The sequence below is a fragment of the Neolamprologus brichardi genome, chromosome 11, assembly GCF_056152115.1.
Source record: "Neolamprologus brichardi isolate AB-2024 chromosome 11, ASM5615211v1, whole genome shotgun sequence".
NCBI classification, from domain to species: Eukaryota; Metazoa; Chordata; class Actinopteri; order Cichliformes; family Cichlidae; genus Neolamprologus; species Neolamprologus brichardi.
In genome coordinates, this window is record NC_142114.1 from 7,399,552 (window position 1) to 7,424,206 (window position 24,655).

At 38.9% G+C, this 24,655-nt stretch overlaps 2 protein-coding genes and 1 long non-coding RNA gene across 3 annotated transcripts in view; 1 reads left to right on the forward strand and 2 right to left on the reverse strand.

Moving 5' to 3' along the window:
* Positions 1-501: 501 nt before the first annotated feature.
* On the reverse strand, positions 502-8,682 carry LOC102789512 (double-strand-break repair protein rad21 homolog A-like). The gene is made up of 14 exons (XM_006794925.3): positions 8,545-8,682; positions 7,008-7,198; positions 6,712-6,841; positions 6,438-6,537; positions 5,835-5,941; positions 5,438-5,635; positions 5,175-5,300; positions 4,953-5,078; positions 3,604-3,827; positions 2,928-3,081; positions 2,635-2,780; positions 2,047-2,226; positions 1,782-1,865; positions 502-1,491 (listed from the first exon to the last, which is right to left on the reverse strand). The coding sequence occupies exons 2-14, from the start codon at positions 7,149-7,151 to the stop codon at positions 1,300-1,302; spliced, it is 1,911 nt and encodes a 636-aa protein (XP_006794988.1). The 5' UTR covers positions 7,152-7,198; positions 8,545-8,682; the 3' UTR covers positions 502-1,299.
* Positions 8,683-8,749: 67 nt separating this feature from the next.
* LOC102789021 (uncharacterized) lies at positions 8,750-16,112 on the forward strand. Its single transcript, XR_004843762.2, has 4 exons — positions 8,750-8,803; positions 14,369-14,569; positions 14,696-14,954; positions 16,048-16,112. It is a non-coding gene; the product is annotated as an uncharacterized LOC102789021 (long non-coding RNA).
* The window catches only part of LOC102789223 (exostosin-1b-like), a 39,851-nt gene continuing 26,689 nt past the window's right edge, over positions 11,494-24,655 (reverse strand). The window contains exons 3-11 of the mRNA XM_006794924.2: positions 23,160-23,267; positions 21,271-21,390; positions 18,224-18,356; positions 17,687-17,805; positions 16,692-16,787; positions 15,439-15,528; positions 15,076-15,236; positions 14,811-14,982; positions 11,494-14,518 (exon numbers count right to left, since the gene is read on the reverse strand). Of these exons, the coding sequence (XP_006794987.1) occupies positions 14,333-14,518; positions 14,811-14,982; positions 15,076-15,236; positions 15,439-15,528; positions 16,692-16,787; positions 17,687-17,805; positions 18,224-18,356; positions 21,271-21,390; positions 23,160-23,267 (1,185 nt within the window). The 3' untranslated portion in view covers positions 11,494-14,332. The remainder of the gene's footprint in view (positions 14,519-14,810; positions 14,983-15,075; positions 15,237-15,438; positions 15,529-16,691; positions 16,788-17,686; positions 17,806-18,223; positions 18,357-21,270; positions 21,391-23,159; positions 23,268-24,655) is intronic.

Sequence of the window (24,655 nt, forward strand, 5' to 3'; positions counted from 1 at the left end):
CTAACATTAAGGTTCTAGCCTCCCCAAAGCCATTCCTGAGTTCAAATAAACTCTACCAATCCTGCAAAGAGGACTGGTCAAATATCCTGCCAAAATTATGCCAGAAGCTTGTTCAAAGGGTAGAGCTTGCTAACAGCTAGCTAACACACACACACACACACACACTTGAGCTTGTGCATACAAGTTTGACTCAGTTTACATTCAAGATAACCACAAATACATTAAAACTTTAAGCATTTTTTTAAGTCATTAAAGATGTTTACTATACAATTGCTCCACCCTTAACGATTTTCCTTACCAAGTTTAAAACCATTAAAGGCCCTACATTTCCATGACATCTATGCCCACAATGTCATCTATGCTCACAACTGTAACATTTAGTATTTTTGATCCCAGTCTCTGGTTTTTGCATTTCAGTGCTTTCTTTACATGGTCAAGCTACAAGAAAAAACTGAAAGCAGAAATGAGCCTTTGAATTTAAGGTGAATCAATACTCTCCTGTTAGTAATCAAAGTACTTAAAACACTTTATTTCAAATCTTTACAGATGTATCACAACTAGAAGAAGTTACCCAAAGACTAAAAAGGTGGGATAATGAACTTAACTGTAACAAGGACATTACCTAGTTATATAATGCAAAGAGGTGAATAAGCATAAACTTAAAAAGGTACAAAAAAGAAATTTACATGAAACTTAATCGACAAACTTCCTGAATTATACATCTGATACATGATATTTAATGCCAGGTAAGATCGACCAATTTTTTTAAAAAACAGATTAAACATTTTGTTTTTCAAAGAACAAGTGCAACAAGGAGAGGATGGGAAAGGTTACACTTCTGAGCAATAAAACAGTACCTTTGCAAAACATGGACAGTCATTACAGGATGTTTTATTGAAAAGTACACTGGGGGGCTTTATCTAAAATCTGCAATATTTCAGTTGAAACAGGGGCAATGATACAAAACTCAAGAAATAAGCAGACAATAGAAATTTAACTTAAAAGTTTACAAATTGGTGACTGAAAAATGTTGCTTTATAAATATTCTGTTAAACATTCTTCCTCGCTCCATTTGAACCAAGAATACTGCATGATTCAATCTGTAGTACAGTAAAATCTGTTATTTTAAAAAGTTTCCAACCCATTCGCGCCTAATCCCTCCCCCTTTCCCCAGGGAAAAAGAAAAAAAAAAAAAAAAGTGGGGGGGCCATCAGGAAAACACAAAATTAAAAGGAAAATAGTTGAGAATCAAAAATGTATGCCTGTTGCAAGCAGAGTGTTTGTTGGTTCTTCCAATGTCTAAATAAGGTGGAATTTTGGTCCAGCTGTGGCGATGATGTCGCTGTAGGGCTCAGACTGGGTCACTTCGATGGCTTGCTGCTTCTTCAAGACGAGGAAACTGTAAAACTTGGCGGCTGCCTGCTTCCTGTTGTTGTTCCGGCACAAGTCCAGCAGACTAACAGACTGTGCACCAGTCTTAGCCATAACGCGCTATGAGACAAAAGCATTAAATAGATGTGTAATCAAACATAACACAACTTTGAGATGATTCTCACTGTTCGTGAGGAAAAGTTCTTAAAGACTACCATGTTTCAAATTTAAATCCATACCATGGATTAAATCCATCCAAACCATGTTGCAAGTAAAGTAAAAAGGTTAGTTGATGTTTTTTTAAAGCACTCTGTGAACTGCCCAAAGCCTTTTCATTATTACTTGCTAACAGGCTTAGTTATTTCAATTCCATTTTCAGAAATGTGTAAGCGCCATAACAGCTTTCTTACCTGGAGACCATGCAGCATCTGTTGGGTTCTCTTGTTCCATCTCTTCTCTTCCTGATCTTGATCTCCACCCTGCCCTTCCTCTTCCTAAAGTACAAAAAACCAAAAACAAAACAACAACACACAATGATTAGCATCAACTGGTCCAGACACAGACAGAAAAACTACTTCTCTTGATTGGGAACTTTGACAAATTGGCAACACTGTCAACTACAAATTCTCCAGTTTTGCATGTAAATAAATAAAAGAATAGGCTATTTCCACCCACCTCCTCTTCATCACTTTCATCCTTCTTGTCTTTTTCCTTCTCCCCAAGAAGGTTGAGTTCAGGGACAAGCTCTGTGAGGTTCAGACTACTTTCCTCTGGGGGCATTTCCACCTGAGGCATGTCTAACCTCTGAGGCACGACTGAGCGGTCAGCCAACTGCTGCGGCTCCAAGGGAACCATCTAAAAAAGGAAAGAAAGCAGAAAACATCAAAATCAGGACCAAGTTAATACAAAATGCAGTAACCTGAAATGTTTTGTTTCTACAACTGGACCCGTTTTTGATGTTTCAACAGATTCAAAACAACTTCATCTGTGGGAACCTTTCTATTAAATAACATTTAGCACGAATGTGACCCTAACCAGGTAAAATCTTTAAGCATGGTCTAGAAAAACACTGTTTAAGAACTGAAAATCTAACAAGAATCAGCTGTCCATTATATACATTTTAGATACAAACAACAGCACATTGTTATACGCAATGCAAAGGTAAACTAGACATCTGTAATTTTGCTGATTTTACAGCATAAATAATTTTTATTTATTTATTTTAAAAAAAAAAAGAGAGAGAGAGAGGAAATAGATATTCACAGTAAGGGTGCTGTCTTTGTCAAGAGCCTTGCGTTTGACTGCACGGGGGGTGGAGGGAGGGGGCATGACAGTTTCATCCAAGGCCGTTCTGCTGCCCTCCATTGCAGAGGCTGCCAGTATGCTGGGCTCCTCCATGATAGGCTGGTCTGAGGGACAAAAAGAAAGAGATTAATTGAAAGTAATAACAACTGTTGAGGTGAACACCACCTTATTTGATGAAAGATGGTCTCCCTTCTGAGGTTTTAACACAACTAATGACATGATCTCCTCTCGTCATTTCCAGCAGGACTTACCAGTAACATCTCTGTGCTGAGTTAAGACCTCGTCTCTAGGCACCTCTGGGTTCTCCAGTTCTTTGAGGAACTCATCCAGACTGTCTGCTTCGCCTCCCTTCCTCCTCTTCCTCAGCTCATCTGGCACCAGAGGTGTCAGGCAACGTGTGAACATCTGGTATCAGATATGTAAAAGTTTAAAAAAAAAAAAAAAAAAAAAAAAAACTTGTGAGAGGGAGGAGTGTTACTTTTTTTTTTTTAAATTTAAAAACCACTATATGACAAGTTAGTATTAAAACAAAAATGCACAACTCGTGAGACAAAAGGAAATTGTCCTTAATTATGCATTGACACAGCAGTAACGTCAGTGTTAAAGGACAGGGAAAGAGGCAAAAACAATCACTTCCTCCACCTCCTGTTCCTTCAAAGCTCTCATTGCAAATCCCACAATCTGAACAGAATGCCAATGAAAAAATACTGTTATAAATCTACTCCATCTCCCTTTCCATTACACAGCAACTGAGGCTGACCTACTTGGAGAATTGGACTGCTGTTGTGAAAGCGGTAATAAGCATGCCAAAGTGCTAATATTCCTTAGCAGTGATTTCAGACAGGCAGCTGAAAGTCTGTGTTAGTTCTCAATGTGTGTGCGCATTTACCCACAAATACATGAATATTTATCACAAGCATTTGTTACCTTGAGCAGCCTGGCATTCCAGAGGGGCTGAGCAGGCAGAGAGAAGAGCTTCTCCACTCCTCCAGTTTCCTTCCACATCATAAGCTTCTTAGTGGGAGGGGCGAGGTCCAGGGTGGTGACAATATCTGAGTAGTCAGACAGTTGGGCTCTGATGGTCTTGCTGTCCAACTCCTTCACGCTGTCCACAATCAGTTTCCTTTTACGCTTGGCCTTGGTCTCTTTAACTGAAAAGAAACAAGGAAAAAAAAAAGTTCACAATGGTTATTTCACCATAACTACCCTACAATTAAAATTACAACTTTAACCTCCTAGGACCTGGCATCCACATATGTGGACATCACATTTTGGGTTATTTAGACCAAAATACTCAATTTCGCTCTACAAGCACCTGATATCCACTTACGAGGACATTATACTGCTGCTTTTCTATCGAAATTTTAAACGAATATCCTCATATGTGGCTCTCATTTTTCTTAGAAACAAAAATTAGGTTAAAAAAAAATCTGGTAATTCTTTGTTTTTACATTCATCGGGTCCCAATCAGCCCAAATATCAAAGAGAAATTAAAAATGCATGTCATGGAAGAGTTCGGGTCTTGAGTGCTTAATGACATTAAAGCTGTGTCTACAGAGAAGTTAGTTCCCTATGTTTGTTACACCAAGCAGACATGGTTCTGTTGTAATCACTCCAGCTGCATACACAAATGGCACATTTAATTCATTTGTACTATATGCCCGTAAATACAGCCTGCACTGTATTTTCATGCTTCCACTCTATATAGCCCATTTCCTGCACTTTACTACCTAAAAACAGTAAGAATGTATTACACTAAGCATGTTTATTGGAAGTGAAGAAATTAGCTTCCTATCAAACTTGTGTACACCTGCAAATATGTGGCTTATCCTGCAAAATATAGACAAGTAAAACTAAAAGTTAATTGCTCTGAGCAAATTATATATCAATATTACAGAAATTTAAGCCTTTCTTCATTCCTATTAATTTCCAGCATTGCCTTCACATTTCTCAGCACAACTAGAGACATTAAATAGAAAAGCTATCACAGCACTAAAGAAAAAGTGTAATGTTATTAACTTTATCTGTAGTTGGTTTTAATTTTGTGGCTACTTGGTGCTTATTGCCATAAACTAATTACTTTTAAGCATTTAAAATTACAGAGCGAGTGTGTTTATGCAGCACTGACTATAGAGGCCCTTTTTTTTTTTTTTATGGAGCGCAATTAATAAGAGTAAAACTGCAATGCTACAAAAGAATAATAAATAAAGAATTCAATTCAATTTTTTCTCCTCTTTAGTGCAGCCTTTCATCTCAACAAAAGAGCAGGGACTTACCAGTGATATCAATGGGCTCCAGGGCAAAGGCCTCCTCCTCATTGTGAACCAGAGTGGTCTGTTCTGTCTGGTCAGCCATGGCAGGCAGGGGCTCTGGTGGACCTGAGTCTGGGCTGTCTGGGCCCGCTGGACACACGCATCAAAAGAGGCAATATGGTCACTTATAACAGCACACAACTGAGGAGTTTTATCACCATAGTTTCTACAATTTTGTTTACTTACGTGACTGGAGGTTGTCAAAGTCATCCTCATCATCACCATGATCTGGAGGCATCATGACACTTTCTGTAATAGCTGGAGGATCGTCAAAGATACCGCCGCCGTCTTCAGAGCTCAGCAGTTTGTCAACTGAGAAATAATACATTTAACTTTATCATGTTATCATATCTCACAGAACAAGAATTGTTTGCCAAGTATGAGAATGATGTGGCTGTGATGACGATGCGGTCACCAGATCCCAATGTGTAAACAAATGTGTTTCTCACCCAGCATCCCCCCATCACTGTTGCCCATGGAGCCGTCCCCAAAGTCATCATACTCCATGTGGTTGGATTTGTCAGGAAGATTAGCTGGACCAGGTTCAGCCTCAAGCAACAGGTTAGAAGCCGTCGCACCATGTATTATATCCTCCTCAAATGTGCTGGCATCACGCATCATCTCTCGGTCGTCCATGCCAAAGTCAGCTGAGGAGTACAGCAAAGTATTATTATAAAATATACACCACATTTCTCATTACACAGAAATGAATTAAACATTTCAAACCCCAATGGATAACAAAGACATAATTAGTAAATCTAAATTTGCCAAGTGTGTTGACCATTACCAGGGTTGGGTTGTGCGATGTGTCTGTGTGTACACATGAGGACATAAATAATGACCTACCAAAGTCATTGTCTTGCAAGAGGCTCAGGTTGCCAACATCTTCCCTCATGGTGATCTCCTCTACTCTGCTCTGGTTCAGGGTGAACTGCTGAGCAACATCTATGTCACTATTTGAAGGAGAAAGCAAACAAAGGTATTAGAGATGAGTCAAACTGTTGCCTATGACGTTATTATAAAGCCTCCATGTCAGCCCATCACTGAAACTCAATATACTTGTGTTGTAAATAAATGAATAAATAAATACTGCAATTAACAACAACTTGCAGAACTACATTTTTCTATGTAGTATACAGAATTCCATTAGCTACAATAGCCCATGTTGGTCTCTGTCACCACTGTTTGAATCACCAAATAGCTGCTCTTATTTACAAAGTTTTCATCTTTCTGTTATTGAACAATCCATCTGTGTAATTATGGCACTTGTGCAATGAGATGGGCTCCACTGACAATAAAAATGGTTGATGAAAGCAAAAATTGGAGGCATGCGTTGCTGTCATACTTAACACCAAGGACTGAAAACACAGACCTTACAGTGCATCCTACAAATGACAAAAGTATTTGGTAGAAATTACGAAATAAGAGCTGTTTACATAGTTGACTTACTCCAGATCTGGAAGTGGCTGGTCAAAGTCATGGAATTCTTCGGGTAAGGTGATAGCATTGTACGCTGCCTCTCTGTTTTCCTCAGGTAGATCCACTACACCTGAACACAGACAAGCAGCAACGTAGTTTTAAAAACACAACTTCGTATGTGGTTCTTATTTATGAGGTGTAGCACAATGGATCAAAGTCAGTACCACAGCAATGGGCTGGAAAATGTTTTTATTTGTTTGGGGAAAACAGATCAAAACTTCAAGAAACAGAAAAAAGACCATACCTGGTCTAAAAGCCATTTTGATCTTGATGAAAGCTTCATTACAGTCAGCAAGCAGATACTTGGCCTTCCTGTGGTAAATTCTCACCACCCCAAGGAGCAAGTGGCCTGATGTACGCAAAGCCATCTTCACCTGAAAAACAAAAGTGCCCAAAATGCTCAAAGAAAATTAATTTTTACAGGGTTATTTGTCCTGTTTTAGTATTTCACCAGCTCAAGATCAAAACAAGCATAGAAAGTGAACTAAAACGTCTTCAGTAGAACTACCAGAATACCTAAAACTATTTTTGTTGTGTTACCTTGGGTGAGATGATGCTCTCCACACTGCTCTCGAGGTTGCATTCAAACACATGGGCCTTGGTCAGCTTTTTGTCCCAATGGGCCGCCAGCCAGATCTTGGCCAGCGGCCCACGTTTGCTGAGGACAAAGTGGGCGTAGAACATTGCCCTGCTTCTCCTGGGTCACACGCTCACCCTGTGGTATAATTTACCTGTAAACATAATAAAGTAGTAAAAAAAAAAAAAAAAGTCAAGACAAAAGCATTACCATCCCTTAGGATTTGTGGAAAAACAATGCATCTTTTGCCCTACTTCAACAATACAGCCCTCAACACTTGACTGTTCTTGATGTGGGATTAAGAGTCAAATCTACTTTTTGAAAAAGTCGAAGAAAACACCACTGGATAGTTGCACAGAATTATTACTTAGTAATACGCAGCAACTATCATTTGTTCAGAAATATGCTGAATATTTAAGTCAAAATAAAACCTATTGCTTAATTACATATAACCTTTATGTTCCAACAAAACAAGCCATTACAAATAAAACGGATGGACACTCATGCAGATTGTGGAATAGAGATCCAAAATTTAACCAGGCCACCAAGCCTGAGTTGGGCAACAAGTCGCAAGAGCCGTTAAGACACTACCCCCATATTTTAAATAACAATGCCATCAGCATGCTTCTATTTAATAAACAGCGGTCTATTGTATCTCAAATTAACATTTTGAGACAACTTCGAAAGCCGCCGCTCATATTAAGCAGGGGGCTTGCTAGCTGGATTTACCGTAGCTACTTCATACTTACATTAACTCTAAAATCCAATTGAGCTTCCTCGAAACACTTCGTATACTTTTTTTCTTACAAATAAATTAAAGTTATGAAACTTTAATTGTTACTTGCTGCTGGTAAGATACTAACTACACATAGAAAGTGAGATTCGAACGTTATCAAAACATGCGCCGTGACTTGATTCAAGTTCCGCCTATTTCCCACTCTCTGAGGCAAACACTGTAAATGCACATGTCTATCTGGAGAAAGTCACACTTTGGCGGCGCTTAACTTCAATAATACGACAAAGTTTTACATTTCCCAAATGCAATAATTAACTTGAAAAGCCCCACGCGTCTTTGAACACGGACTTCAGACAGTTTAACACGTTAAAAGCGCCAAAGAGTGGTCTGCGCCAGCAAATAGCCGGCGCCATCAAGTGGGATGAACTAAATTAGCCAGCAGCTAACTACAAAAGAAGCAGTGAGCAGCTTCGCGGTGAAGCAGAAAATGTGGATCAAACTGAATTAATTTAATTTGAGCAAAACCACAAATTTTATAAAATGGCAAGAGCACAAGCGAAGCACATGAGTGGGGAAGTGAAGCGCACAGAAACAAGGCGCCCATACTTTTTCCCTCTACACTAGCACAATACTATCGCTAACTGCTGGCTAACGGCTGCTTTTACACTGAAGGCCGCAGTGAATAAACTCACACATGCATGCTTACTTCCTATTGTAAAATACACAAAAGTGCGCCCACATATTTCCGCTGCAAACACACTTACCGACAGTATCCCCTCTTGAGCGAAACCCCAATGATTAAGTTATTTCTCCCAGCAAATTCTTCCCTGTTGTACTCATTAAAACAGCCAAGATGGCGCCAGTCGCCTTCCTCCCGCTCACCGCTGTCCTTTTAAAATCGACAGGATGTTTACAGTCAAAAAATGGCGGAGGAGGAGTCTGCTAAGAAGGGTGATACTAACAGACAGCCTGCTGTGAACGGCAGCGGAGGATAGGAGGCGCTGTTGCACAGAGATCGCCAAGGTAATTTTAAATTCTGAAATATATGTCGCGTATGTATTATTAAAATTCCAACAACAACAACCACAATAATACATATTAATAATATTTTTTAGCACTTGCTAAGGCGACTGAGCTAATCAAGGTTATGTTAAAGATTGTGTAAAGAGCAAAAAATGATCGGTTGTATTCACATGGGATGGTAACACTCAAACAATGTCAATCCTTCTAACAGTATCCTTAGTGGGCAGAGAAGTGGTCATCCATGCAGTCCATAAACCATTTTAGACACAGAGATGAGGAACATAGCTAACAGACTGACTCATCTACAATCAAATTACAAAATGCACTAAGAGGATTTGTCTCATAGGCTACAGCATCTGTTGCATTAGAACTGCTGCCAGCTGAGCATGTTTGTAATTTAGCAGCAGCAGCAAAGCTCTGTATCACTATATGAGGGAGATATCAGAGGAATTACTCCGTTAAATTCGTTGTTAAAGAACTGATTCATAACAATATTATTAGTCATCTTCAGTGAACATCAAATCCTAACATGACAGTATGAAGTCACAAGGTCTGTTTATGCACCACAATCACATAATACCCCCACATTTTTTTCTCGTGCATTCGGTCAGTGTGATCTAGTCCAAATTACATTGGGGACAAAAATACATAAAAAGTGAATAGATTTCAAAACTGGATGGAGGTTTTTGAATGGATTACATCACTAATTTATGGGACATCGTATGAAGTTTTAGAAAATGGTCTATGACCCATTTTAACACATTTTACTCCAGAGCCGCGTCTGGATTGCAACACAGTTTTGAGCTTCCATCTGTTAAACAAGATAATATTATCTAGATGATTGCTGTCTGCAGCTATGATGTGACGGATACGCCTTAACAGCTTTAGAGAAAGCAGCCACTTCTCTGTTGATGCTTTCCTGCTTTAGACGAGCTCCTACGTTTGATGTACAAGGTTTGAGTCAAAGCCTGAATGCATCTGATTATCTACATCTAAAAAACAGAAGTATATTATTATCTGCAAAGATCTATTTAAGTTGGAAAAAAAAAAACCCACTTAGGCTGTACTGCATTCTTATATGCCAAGATATGCAGACACTTGCAGAAAAGGATGAAGCCTAAAAACAGCTGGAGATTTTTATCTAGGCAAATACTGAGGACTTGTATTCCTTTAATCCTGTGAAATTAATTGATTCTGGTTATTAGAGCAATAATGTCCCTAATCTAAATGTATTCAATTAAGTCACCACAGGGAGCACCATCAACTCTTCTGTAACGTAACTGCCTGTTAGAAGTCCTGTATGGCATTCAGATGAGCTGCAGATGTAGTCTTCAAACTCTAAATGACTTATTCCTCACGTGCTTAGTTTTCTTTAAATATATGCATTTGCATAGACTAGATATCATCTACTTTGTTTTTTTATTATGGATAAAGACAGTTAAGTGTTTTATACCACTTGCAATAGAAGTGTAACAGAAAAGCAAATGTGCTCCCTCAATATAGTTCAAAATGCACAATGACTGTCAGGATTTTATCCCAAAAGGCAACATGGAACAAACATGAAATCCTTTATAATGCATGGTGTTTAGTTGCAGTGTTTGAAGTAAAGTAAGGCAAATGGACACCATGACTATATAAATTCCCATATCCCAAGAGATCTATATTGGCACTACAGAAAATAATGTCTTATGACTTCAAATGCAGCAGAGATAGAGAGAGAGAAAAAGAAGCCCTTTCTTCTCTTTCTGAAGCTTGAGTGTGTCCTCAATCATTTCTCTTAGCATGGCATAATGATATCTGATAGGGAGTGGCATTTCTCAGATTTGGCCCTGAGTCACAGTGCTTAATCCGACAGCAGGGAATTGTCCTGCCTGCCAAAACTGAGACCCATCACCACAGCAGATACACATCTCATCACCAGGATTAAGGGAAGTTGAACTGATTTGCAGAACATTAAAAAAAAAAAAATACAAGAATACTTTTGGCATTAGATAGCATCCCCAAGGCGCTGTGGAAAAACTCCAGCGGTATCATCTCTGTAGTTTCCCACTTCAGTTTATCTAAAACTACACATTTTCAGCGACGCATCTAAATCATTTCTTTCTGAATTGGACCACACCGTGGATGTGGACCTGGTGTGAGTGTCCAAATGGTGTTCTTTTTGGTGTGACATGATAATTCATCCTGACTGGGCATTAGTCCAGCTTTTTCCAACTGCAGATCTTTTTTTGCTTTGAGTTTTGCCCAGTTGAGTTTGTGTGTGTGTGCGTGCGTGTGAGCGTATTGGAGGGAAGCAATCTTTCCTGTAGCTGTTGCTCCAGCTGAGTTGGCAGCTCTCATGCACCATGGGATCATCCTGGATAGATGCTGTTATTTATGCAGCGTGTCTAAACCAATCATCCTGACACAGATTTATGTAAACACTGCAGTTTCTTGGCATAGGATGAAATTCACACAAGCACAAGAAGGAAGCTGGAAGCATTATTCAGTTTGGCTCCTTTAGTGTGCACAGTACACAGGCCTAATGCACAAAATATGTTTTGGGAGCCTAAAAATGGGTTGTGGGCAGGTCAAACAGGAAAAGGGAACAGAGCAAAAAGGGTATCCGGATCGCAGCCAAACAAAATTCCAACTTTAGTTTCAAAGTAACGAAAATTAAAACCAAAAACCACACAAAGAAAACCGTAAACTTATATCAAACATTTTATTAGATTTTTTTTCTCGCCCCTGATTTGTTTTTATAAAATTCATTTTACAAAATTCAGAATTTTCCACTATCTTTCCAGTTTAATCTCTATAAAATTAGGTCTGCAGTTACAGAAGAGAGTGAAGGAAGCAGGCAGAGATTCATTCAGGTCACAATCCTGTCAGATGAATACCGCATGTGAAAATTTACAGTATGCGTATTACATGTACTACTACCGCTATGACAACTGGGAAGGAGGAGGATTTTTGGGGGAATTCGCAAGTACAGTAATACAAGGCAGTATGCGTGTCAGGATGAGTTCAAGAAGACATTGAAAAATGATCCTATTACAGAAAAGGCAGGAATGTTTGTATCAGATGTGTGGTTATAGCATTCCAGTGTTGAACAATATCATTTAGGCAGCCACTATGAGTTACTGGATTTTGATAAAGGAAAAAAACACTACGAAGCAAAAGGCAGATGAGGAAAACTTTAAACTCGTGACAGTATTTCTTCTGAAGGCACATCAATATGTAACCTCTCGCCCTCTCAGATATTAACACAGGGGCACAGAAAAGAAAAAGATAGAGAAAATGTCACCTTATATATATTGCACCGAGTTTATTTCAGAAATGCAATTCTGTTTTTTGTTTTTTAAATTTACTGTCAAGCTGATAGCACATTCTCTGAAGTGAAAAATACCATGCAGCACCTCATCTTTGGACTTCCCCTTCCTTTTTCTCACATTCCCATATAGACAGAAAAAACACACCTGCTGGACCAAATAAATATGAGAAGGCGAATGGAGTTCTTCATATGAGAAAGGGAAAGGGGAAAAAAACTAATGCTTGTATTGGCACTTACAAACTGGGTTCTGTGAAGGGCAGAGGAGCTTATCAAACTAATCATATGCATAAAAAAAAAAAAAATAACAGAAACAAACAAAAATTATTAAAGGATGTACGGGGGTTGGGGGGTTAGAGTTCTAAAGAATTGCATTACATTTTGCCTGGATGATGCAGCGATTCAAAAACACATGCCCCATTCTAAAAATCATCACGTGACAACGTTTTAGATAAAATGATATGACATATAAACCAAAAAACAAATGCTGCTAATGGGATCCAACAATCAGAAATTGTTTAATAAAGAAGCAGAAAATCCCGGTTTCTTCTTGGCAGTCAGCATATATTACTGCAAAAAATTAGATATGTCTCTCAGATTTAGAAGACTAATATATGTAGCAGAGGCTGGGAGATAAGTAATTTACCAGACTGATGTACTGAATTATGGAAAATACTTTCCAGTGTCTTTGTTTTGGATTACACTTGTTAAATGCGGGGTACGCGCAGTGTCATAATGCCAATCTGAGGGCAAGTTTAAATCTGTAATTATCAGAGAGGATTTTGATTGTGTGTATTCTTTAAAAGGAACATTGAGAATAATCCCTTACTACAGGATCTCCAGGATATTACCCAAGTTGAAAATTTCTACCCAGAGCCTGTTCGAAATAATGCAAATGCTCGGTGCAAATGTTTGTCAACCGCGTCCTATTTATTTATTCTAAGTGAGGAAAAGTGGTAGTCTCTTCAGAGTCATTTTTAAATTAGATAAAGGGTTTAAATGATTTATGATGATTTAGGCATATATAAAAATCTTGCCAAAAAGTTTTTCTTTCTTGCCTTTTCACAGTGGTGTGTGTTTCAATTAGTTGGCTCATACAGTTTGCTAAGCCTGTTCTAACAAAGGCAAAGCTGTAATGTTCTAGCCAAAAAACATGTACAAGTATCCTAGCTTGTTATTTAAGAAGACCTTTCTAAAAAGCTCTCAGGGAAGTACAGTCCTGGATTCAATGAGAGATTTCTATCCCTGCATTTGCAAATCTAGTTGTGTAAGTTGGCTTTAACACCATTATAATTATACCATGAGAATGTAATCAGAATAGCACATGACAAGACTCAGATTTTTTCTTTTTTTTTTTTGCTCATATGAATGAAAGAGCTACAACAAAATATATAAAAGCTGACTAGGAAGATTTTACTCCACCTTCCATGATTTCATTTACGCAGAAAATAACAAATGACGGGGGGAACCAACAAAATAAAATAAAACCGACAGCAGCAAGATCAAAGTACTCATTCTGCACCATGTCTTTTTCGGAGATTCCCAGATCCCAACGGCATCAGATAAAACTGTGAGGCACTGTGAATGTCAGATCAACGATCGTAACTCAATTCTGCGGTCGCGGCTTTGTTTCCTCTCTTAACCCACTCTAAACTATTGGTTTTAAGACAATACAGAAAGAGTAGTGCTGGCCGTTCATCCACTGTATAAAAAAATAGCTAAACACAATCCAAAATAGTGTTATCCTCTTCATAATTATCAGTAATATTCTATCAGCAAAAACTTTCAGAATCCTGTGCATAGTGTACAGACCAGACCTGTCTCTTTCAGCGGGGTTGGAAGTGGTTTGCCACTGACGGGATACTGAAGCAGCAAGCTGTGAATTCAGACTCCAAGACCGCTTTGGTTCAAGGTCGAGAACCTTTAGCTCCTCAGGTGAGCTTCAGCAGGTGGTAGTCAGTGTAAATAGTGGGACCCTTGTGGTCAGGTCTCTCCAGTACACATAACAGTAGGTCAGAAAGGAGACACGGAGAAAGTACCAAGAACAAAAAAAAGACACAGCCGCATCTGTTCCACTTTCTTTTCCCCCAGTTCCAAACCCCATTTGCTTCTCTACTGATCCATCCATGCAACTCTGAAAAGGCTGTGCGCATATCTGTATGGTCGCCCCCCTCGCTCTTTCTTTGTAGTGTCCAGAGAACGGGGGGGGCTCAGGAAGGTTATAGCCTCTCTATGTCCCTGTACTTTTTCCGCAGTATGGACACCTGGTCTTTGAACAGGACTGGGTCCAGCCTCATTTGAGAATGGATCAGGGGCATGGTGCCAAACCAGTTGGCAAACTTGTTCATGCAGGTCTGACGCTGGGCAAAATGGTCCGGGTCAGCCCAACGAGATGCTCGGGAGCTCTGTGGATGGAAGGTTTTGAAAGGTGCGAGAGACACAGACAGTGGCAGAAGGTAAGAGATCAACAAAATAAATGATTCATCACCAATGACAGTGACCTTTCTGAGGCAATATTGCAAGAATACCAAATTTAAATTCAGGTTTACAAATGACGACTGTTTTGTTTTGTTCCTTGACAGGAGGGATTTAGTGGAACTAAAGACTATCAGAGCATAAAACACTTAACTGTGGATGATAATAAACAAATCCACAAAACCATCCACACGATTTAAGGAAAAAAAAAAGAAGCCCCACCTGTCCCATCATGGTTTCCTTGTATTGTTTCTTCTGGGTGACCTTGATAGGTGGCAGTTTAGTCACCAACGACACCAAAAAATTCATGAGAATGTCCTCACAGTTGGACATCTGGTCAACCATGATCTTCAGACTGGCTGGAAGGTAGGTGGTGTACAAGTCGTGGTAGTATCTAAACAGGAAGTTTGACAGAGTGACTGATTATAATAAAAGGAGAAACTGTGTAAGCTCTGGACTAAATGGAATCGGAGATGAGTGACAGTACTTGTGATAGATAGCAGCCCCGGTCAGCACCATGGAGTAGTCATTGGTCCATTTAGATGTGTAACCCCACCGCTCTTTGTTGCTGTCCCAGAAGTGGCTACGGGCCGGGTAACCAACAATGCGGTCTGGGAAACTCTGCCACACTGTGAAGGCAAAGTCAACCTGGATCGAGATCACAGAGAAACAAAGTGAGACGGGCAGAAAACAGCACATGAGGACAGGAGAACAGATGATTCCAGAGAAGTGTACCAACAGCATACAGAGAGAGAGAGAGATGATAAATAGAAAATGACTAGCTCGAACTTGGGCAACCTTTGGTCTTAAATGAAAACACAGTACAAGTGAAGTATGACGACAGTCTGACCTCTGTAGTGGAAAGCACCGTGTCCTCGTCCAGACTGAGTACAGCATCGGTGGGGATGGTGTTGTAGGGCAGAAAGCGGCTGCTTATCACCTGGTGTGATTTGGAAAAGAGAAAAGAACAAACAGCTTTACTGTGCAGCTGATTACCAAATGACACTGTATGAATTAGCCTCATATGAGCACAAGTGAGGTGCATGTGCTTAACAGACGGCACCAACAGTCAGTGTCTTTCATGTCTCTTTGTGCTACAGAGCTGTTCATCTTACAGAGTCAGTGACAGTACAAACACACCGTGTAAATGAGGAGCTTAAAAACACAGATAAGGATCTATAAGTAGAAGAGTGCTTTTCCCTACAATCTCTCATATATCTCTCTAAATATAGTTAAAAATAACTATTTTATTAAGTGATCATAAGGACTAAAAAATAAACATGTGTCTAGACTTCTAAATGTCACTTTTAATCAAAGTGTAGAATGTGGGTTTTTAATCGCTGTTAGCAACAACCTTGTTGGCCACACTGGCATTCAACCCACGGGGCTTTGGTTGAATAAATACCTGCAAGTTTCTTATACACTACAAGTTTCATTTTGCTTGGAAACATGTTTACAGGATAAATAACGATAAACCTCCTTGAATCAAGCTCAAAGAAGTGAGAGAGAAAGACCCAACGTTCCAGTGCCAAGTCTGAAAAGCACTTACGCTTAAAATGTAAGTCTTTTTCATTATTTCTGAGATCTAAATGATAAATCCAACATTTTTGTATCAAATCCTCAGTAAATATAAAATAGGTTTAGATATTGAACCTATAGTTGACACACTCTAGCATCCTCCTGCATTAGGGAGGCTGTGGCCTTAGATTAGTAAGTGTTGAAAGCATAAAAGGTATCACAGGGCATGCAGTAAACAGTAAATTAAAAAGGACCCAAAGGCTGTACTTGTAATTCCCACTAATAGAATTCACTCATGCAGTTGAGCTTTAGTGATTCTTCCGAGAAGAATGGGGAAAAAAGAAAAGAGGTGTACTTCCGCTTAAACCAAGCACCAAGTAAAGGTATGAATGCTTATGTAACATTTCAGTGGTTAATTTTAAATTAAACACACACATAACTGCAAAAAACTGTTTTTGTTTTGACATTTTTGAATACTGTGTGCAGCCCAATAAATACATTTTATTCAGTTTAAGAAGATTTGTGAAATAAAACCAAATGTGGACAACTTGCGTAATATGACAGATACACGCCTAAGGTTTTTACCTTGCTTTCTCCTTCTATTACAGTAACAGGGACTGATGTGGCAGGCCAGCGGTGCTTGGCAGGAAGAGGCTTTTCACAGTTCCACAAAACTATCACCTGCACAAAGAGGGGTAAAAAGTATGGATTAAAGATAAACACCATGAAGAAGACCTCATTTTAATTTCAAAACCATCTCTTTGCTAGCTTTGTAGAAGACAACAGCATCTTCATGAAACTGCATATCTATTTTCAGAACTGTCACGCCACCTACACGACAGTGATGTGTCATTACTGTAAATGCTGAAACAAAATGTACTGACATTTAGCTGTACAGTTCTGTATGAGTACACATTTCTAGTGAATTTGCAAAAGGTCGAAATAATGGATAATGTGAACCCAATATTCACTGAAAAAGGCGACAGCATTGAATGAACACACCGAAACCCGTGCTGCAAAACACAGCACAGACACATAGTAGTTAAAACACTGCCACCATTATTATCTCAAACAGCTCTGTCTGAATTTCAACAGTATTTAAGCACAACTTTCACATCAGCAGAACAGCTGTACATTACATAGTTCTACTGCTAATGGCTTCTTATATTTCCTACAGTGTGCATTACCAGAGTATAAAAGGATCCGGAGAGAGTGGAGTGTTGGGGTGGATGTGTTGTGGCAGGAATGTTGCAAATGCAAATGATTTGGACAGCCTCCCTTCATCTCTCCGGCATGAATAAAATACTGCAGTTCAAAAGCAGCTTTAAACCAACAGCCGCACTTTGGTGATACGATAAACCTGAGCAATGACATAGCGGCAGACCTCCCTTTCCTACTAAAGCGGTTTTGCTTGTGTGGATTGTCTTTAAATAATGCTTTGGAAACTTTCTGCATTTTAGAATGCAAAACATTTAAATTAACTGACAGAAGGAAATCCCATCAGCATCACGGAATAAGCTCTGTGGATCGGGTCTGTCTGAGCATAGCTGTGTGTACGTGTGTGTTGGGTTTTTATTGACCTGGGCACAGTACTGGGATTTGGCCACAGCAACAAGTAACTTCATGACCGGCTGGGACTGGGAGACCAGTGGAGTGACCACATGAATGATCGCTGTAAACTTAGAAGGTGGCTTAATACCTAGAAGGCAAAAAAAAACAAAACACAGGACACGCAATTTAAAAAAACCCTTTTTCTTCTTACACATCTACTTCAAGCTGTGTGGATGCATAGCTGAACAGATCTTATTAGGTCTGTAAAGGAAAGGAAGCCAGTTAACCAAATCCCAGTGTCAACAACAAGCCAAATATCTGGCCAATTAACACAAATTAGCACAAACAACATAGCAAGTGTAACTGATGTGCTTCTCTGACAAATCATAAAATAATAAATATGCATTACATAACTTGTCCGTGATTTACATATTAGTTTACAAGCACTTAACACCTGTCACACACCACCTGTTTCTGTGTTGTGCCATAAATAAAATCAGTCTAACCAAGCCTGGGGTCTCCCAGTAATGTTGTTCCTATACTGCATGCATGATTGATTAACTGACCCAGCTCAGCGTAGTAGAAGGGAAAGTCTCTCAGGGAGGTGGAGTACTGAGGCAGGGTGAAAAGACCTCCAGGTAGACTGTTCCACATGAGGTTACTTCTTGAGGTGTGCAGCAGCACCCGGTCCTGAATTATCTACAAGAATAGGAGAGAGGAGTGGGGGGTGGGGCAAGATCACATTTTTCAGTAAATCTGTAATTTGATCATAAATAAAATCACAACAGTGCTTTTCCTGAGTTATTTCAAGAATAACTTCTCACTGTTCTCACAAGGACTGAGGAAATAGAGTTGTGCGTCGAGATTGTGCATGTCCAATCCAACATGCTGCTTGGGGACTGAGTGCAGGCACAGATCCTCTGGCACTTCTCAAAATTAACAACTGAAATTACGAGTCACTTCAAATAAACAAGGATCCTGCAGAATACAAATGAGGGGCTTTTTGTCTTCATCTTGTCGTGCCTTCTAATAAACGTCCTTTCATTCTGTTATTTGAATCTCTTTTAGGGTTTTTTTTGACTAATTTTTGGCTGTGCTTTATAATTTCTCATCTTTCAGTTTCCCAGTTGTATAAATGAATTTCATGTTTTCATCGGTATATTTTATATATGTGTAACAAATGACAGAATTGGATTTAGGCTAGAATTGACAGTGACAGATCTATTTTGAGAAATTGAGATGCTATGAATCTGTCAAAACAGACATCAGTTCAAAACGCTGAAATCCGATGTTGTAAGATCCTCACACAGTAAAAGCCTTTATGCACCAGATGCATAAACATCGTGTGAATGTTTCATGCATTAAAAATTTCTCAGACCAAACACATAATTTTGCTGGACAAATTTGCAGCATTTATTTTTTTTCAAGACAAGCTCAATTTTTTAGAATTTTTAAATCCAAATAGAGATCTGATCATTCAGTCCACTGCATTTGACATCAAGTGTGTTCGAAGCTCAAAATGTGCACTGGTACCAAATATAGAAATGGTAAAATAATATTTTACCTCATTGACATAATTAATATTGAGTAACAGCAGTTACTTGAGCTTTAACTCAAACCATGAAATTCTCCCTGTTGTTGTGATCTTGTGAGAGCTGAATGAACCCAAGCGTTGCAAGACCAAAGCTAGGAAGATTATGATGGACCTCTCCCATCCCAACAATGGACTCTTCTCACTGTTGAAGTCTGGGAAGCGCTTCCGCTCCCTTAAGGCCAAAACAGAGAGAATGAGGAGGAGCTTCTACCCCCAGGCTATTCGGGCCCTGAACCAGGTGTAGGACTGGACTCTCCCACACACATCACTATAAGACTGGACTCTCACACACATCACATCACCACACGCACTCTGGTTTTTCTTTATGCACACTTCCTATAATTTATAATCTTTATAATCTCTTTCTGCTATTTGCACATTTTTTACTGTAAATTTCTAAGTTAATTTGTAAATTTTGTAGTAACCTGTAAATTGTAAATACTGTAAAACCTTTTTTCTGTCATTTAATGGTTGGGCATTGCACAGCTACAAGCATTTCACCCCCATGTCATACTGTGTATGGTTGTGTGTGTGTGTGTGTGTGACAAATCAAATTTGAATTTGAACCCAGTTTCCCCCCTTTTATTTTAAGGAAAACATTAGGATGCTTGATTTTGTTTTCCTTTCTTCTTCTTCCTTTAAAAAAAATAAAAAATAAAATAAATAAATTTAAATAAATTGTTTAAGAACGATTTTTAAAAATCTTTCTTAAACTTAAAAATTCAGAATGTCATGACAGTCTTTTGCAATGGACTCTCTGTAAAAGTCATGTTTAGTTATTTAGTCCAATATTACATTCTGTATGCTTGTAAGCTTTGCAAGCCCACAGCATCACCTGTTCCCACTGACATTCCCAGATGACTCCTAGACATTAAGAGGATATCCTAATAGAAATGTTAAGTGTCCTCAGTAGTTATGGTGCAGCTACAGACCACAACAAACCCTGTTTATTTCTAGCAAAATACATATGGTGATAAACTTGATTGTTCAAGTTCACTTTTACCTTGTTTATGGCAAAATATCAAGAATCCCCAGATAATGGTAGCTTGCTAAAAGAGTGCATCAGGAGGCAAAACATAGCTGATTTGGTGTTGCACTGTGGGATATGTCGGTGCAGGGTTAAGATGCTGAGTGTAAACAGATCGAACATCAGCTTCTTGGGGTTGTAACTTTAGCCTGCTGACACGGAAAAGCCATCTCTGCCTTCTAATGCTCTGACTTACTTACTCTAGGTATGAAATGTCTGTAAAGTTATACGAGCATAACTATTATTGGTGTGAATTGCAGTCAGCCATAAGACTGACTGCATGTTATGGAAAACAGCTGTAACATGATCTTCTTCACCTGCCATTCAGATAGTTTTTCAGTCACTTAGAGGTCACCTTCATTTGTTGTCAACTGTAAATTTATAGACACACAAATATTTAACCATGTAAACATAGGAAGAGTTTAAAGGGAAAAAAATCCTCACTTCCACAGCTTTACAATATCCTTTTTGCTTTTTTTCTCGCCTCTTTATCCTTTTCCATTCTTTACCGCTCTCATCTTTGTCTGTTTGTAACTCGAGCCCAAGAGCAGCGTGATAGGCTACTATTCACCGGGAAGCCTACAGATAAATGGAGTCTGACAGGAACAAACTACTGACATGATTGATAGCCAAGCCGCAGCGATACGCAGCCTCAAAACATGACAGCAGTGCTTAACAATATATATCACTCCTCTTGGTTTTCAATGTGGTTTTGAGCATTTTCATTGTACTAGTGCTACTACACAGTCTGTACTGATAATATGTCACCACAAAGTCGATAAGAATAATGAAAAGAATTGAATCATTCCTAAATGATAAGACAACTAATAGATTTATAATTTAACTATATTTGTACGCTCGTATTTATGCACAAATACAGAAGTGAAAAAAACTAACACAGTAGTGAGGTTTTAAAATATGACAAGTAATACACAGCACTTTTACGCCTGTATATAGTGACACACATGTAGATAGTTGTATGTAGTATGTACCTCCAGTGTGGTCAGTACTATCTTCTCCACAGAGTTGAAATAAGCCTCCCACAGGAACTGTGTCTGCTGTCTCAGGGAGAGGATCTTATCTTGGTGGATGGAGCGCACTGTTGAAGGGATCTAGGGAACAGGTAAGATATGCAAGAACATTTATTTTAATGAAGAAAGTAGAAAAGAACAGCTTAAACTGGATAATCTCAATACACAAATCGGTTTTGCTGTCCTATCTGCTGTATAGTAGTTTCAGGTTAAAGGGGTTAAACCCAATAAATCAGCACTGAACAATTCATGGAGGTCATCGAAGATGTGCAGCAATATTCAGACACTTTGCACTTGCTAGCTGACATAAACAAAAACTGGAAAAAAGAAGCAAGGAACACCTGCATGCTGCTGTTACCATCCCTTTTTAAGACATGCCAAAAACCTTCAGTGTTTAGGGGAAAAAACTAAACAAACTCATCTTCAATCTACATCATCATCATCTACAAGAATTAACACCCTTAGAGTTGTATGTAAAATGTTATCATATGAACAAATAATAGATAATGTATGATGACACTTTACTAGAACCAATACTGACAATGCTCATCACAAGCACTGAAGTCTCTTGTACATTTGGCAAGTATGGGTACTACAGCTTCCTTCATCACCGTCACATCGGAGCAAAACAGGAAGTTAAAATTGGTGGAAAAAAATGAATACAAAACTGAATAACCAAATACTTTCACGATAACAGATTTGAGAAGCCAGCATTGTTACTTATCCCATTTCTAAAAAGGTACACGTTTATTAAACATCAAGTGTGATCACATGTATAAAAGCAGAAGTGTTGACAGTTTGTGCATTTTAACACAAGGCCACTATTTTACCACGACTCAACATCCTAGGAAATTCAAAATCGCAAAATTGATGGTGACCACATTCGGCATGAGTGACAAGCTCGGTGTCATGACCTATGGAGACACTTCAAAGCAAAGCCCCGAAACACAAGCAGCCATTGAACAGGAAGACTGTCTGACCATTGAACGAGGTCAGACAGTGCAATGTTTAGAAATTGGGGGTGGGTGGGCTACGTAGGCCTCAGTTAGCAATTTAAATGTTAAACATCACGACAGTAAAATTTGCAAAAGCCTGAACAAGCATAGCTTGTTTGGAAGGACTGCCAGAAGAAAGACTTTTCTCTCTAAAAAGAATATTTTAGCATGACTTGCAAAGTCGCACCTGAATAAACTACAAAACTTCTGGAGCAGAAGTGGAGACAATTCACAGCACCATATTTGGAAAACAAACAAACAAAGGGGGGAAAAAAAGCACAAATGACTCATACACACTATCAAGCACAGTGGTGGAGTCGTGATGATTTTGGCTTGTTTCAAAACCATAGAACCTGGGCACCTTGCAGTCACTGAGTCGACCACAAGCTCTGTGTGTCTAGAGTCAAACATGGGGCCCTCGGTCTGACAGCTAAAGCTTCGCTGAAAATGAGTCATGCAACAAGACGATGACCACAAAAAACAGCAGCAACTCACAGAAAACTACAAATGTGGTTCTACATGCTACTAAATCATGTGGTGTACTCAGTTTTTTATAGTCCTTTGACAACCTTCTTTTTCACATGAATGTATGCATTGAAATCTGTCCAATGAATCAGATTCTGATAAAATAACCAAAAACATCAAGACAGGAGATAATGCTTTTATTATAATAACTTTCACTGGTGATAAAAATTACTGAAGAAAAAAAAAGTAATAAAAATTCAAGAAATGGCGATATGACAGTGGTGTTTTTTAGTGGTATTCTAGGAGGTTTTACTGAGCTATTATGGCACTCGACCTCTATATGTATATAGGGTATCCTGCTTTAGGTTTTAACTTAGAAGCTCTGCTTACCTGTAATAGCAGCCTTTCATCCCCAATAACAGCTGCCCTATTCCAGTCGATGATCTCTGAGAAGGGAAGCTCCCAGCCATTACTTAGCATCACTGGCACGCAAGCTGCCTGCAAGAGTAACGGCACAAATAGAGAGAAAATGAACTGTTAATAAGGTGAACGGCTTTAAGAATGGAACCTGTGAAACTTGTGAGACCCACAGTATGCTAATAACGTTTAAATTTACAGTAAATATCTCAAGCAGGGAGGAGAAGTTGGATAAGAGTGCAATCAGTTTGCCAGTGCCATATTGCCTGCTACCTGAGTCTTAAAATATTTATACTCAATATTCATATTCAAAGGGAACAACCAGCCATCGGTCTTGTGGAACAATTTCTCTTTTAGGAGGCAATAAAATAAAGGAGGTACTCATATCAGGCAATTTAAACAGTTGGATCGACACTTTTTTTTCACAGCACATTTCCGTAAACCACAGAATCACTGCAATACTGTGATGACTACCTCTCAAAGTGACTAGGCAGTGTGGCTTCATAAAAATGATCAATGTACTTGGTGGAAAGGAAGATAAACTTTAAAATGGCTTAACTATCAAACCCCTGTGTCTAAGAGATGAATGAAATTCTTACTGAGGTGTGTCTGTTGGTGGATGTCTTTGTGTCTTAGTGGTGCACAGCAGCCTCCTGTAATCTGTTAAGCGGACTGCCATTCACTGATTGGTCTTGTGCATCCAGGAACAAACACTCGTGCATCAGAGCGCTGCAGTATTCATCTAATCATCTTCTTGTCATTAGCAAAGATCTTTGCATGCTCTACCTGCCTTGCTGCTCTCACAGAGAAATCATCTTCAAACCCTTGTAGGTAACTCAGCATATTACACAGCCAATATGTGAAAGAACCACTATAAAAACTCAGTATGACAGACTTTCTGCTATGATATATACTATTCCATACCAAAGTCTCAAGCCACTGTTCAGTTTTCTATACTTTGCTAGGAAAATAAGTCATTGCGGGATTTTTCCTGTTTCTTTAGGGCATGACTTTCATATACTGTTCACGTGCTGTAGATGTTTTTTTTTCTTTTCAGGTGTGTGCCAATTCTTCTTTTGTCCTCCTGTCCTGTTCTCTTTGGTAATCCTATTCTAGGTGGAAAAATATTATTTTTTGTGTTTCTAACTTTTATCTTTCGCATTTTCACTCAACTCAGCTGAGGAAATGGGAACAAATTGTGCATTTTTGTCACGTGTGCTTAAAGATGCTATTTAAAATTGGTTGTTTGCCATCTGCCAACATGGTTCATCAATTAAATACCTTTTTTTAATTCTTGAAGACTTCATAGGTCAGTGTTATGTGGTTCAAAAGAAAAAAAACCTTTGAAAATGGTCAGGTACAAGGACTAGACTGAAAAGCAATGGAAAAGCGGACAATGGCCAAAGAAAAAACTTTGAAAAACCTTCAGAAAGCCTGGAGAACTACTGCTTAAAACCTCTTTAAAAATC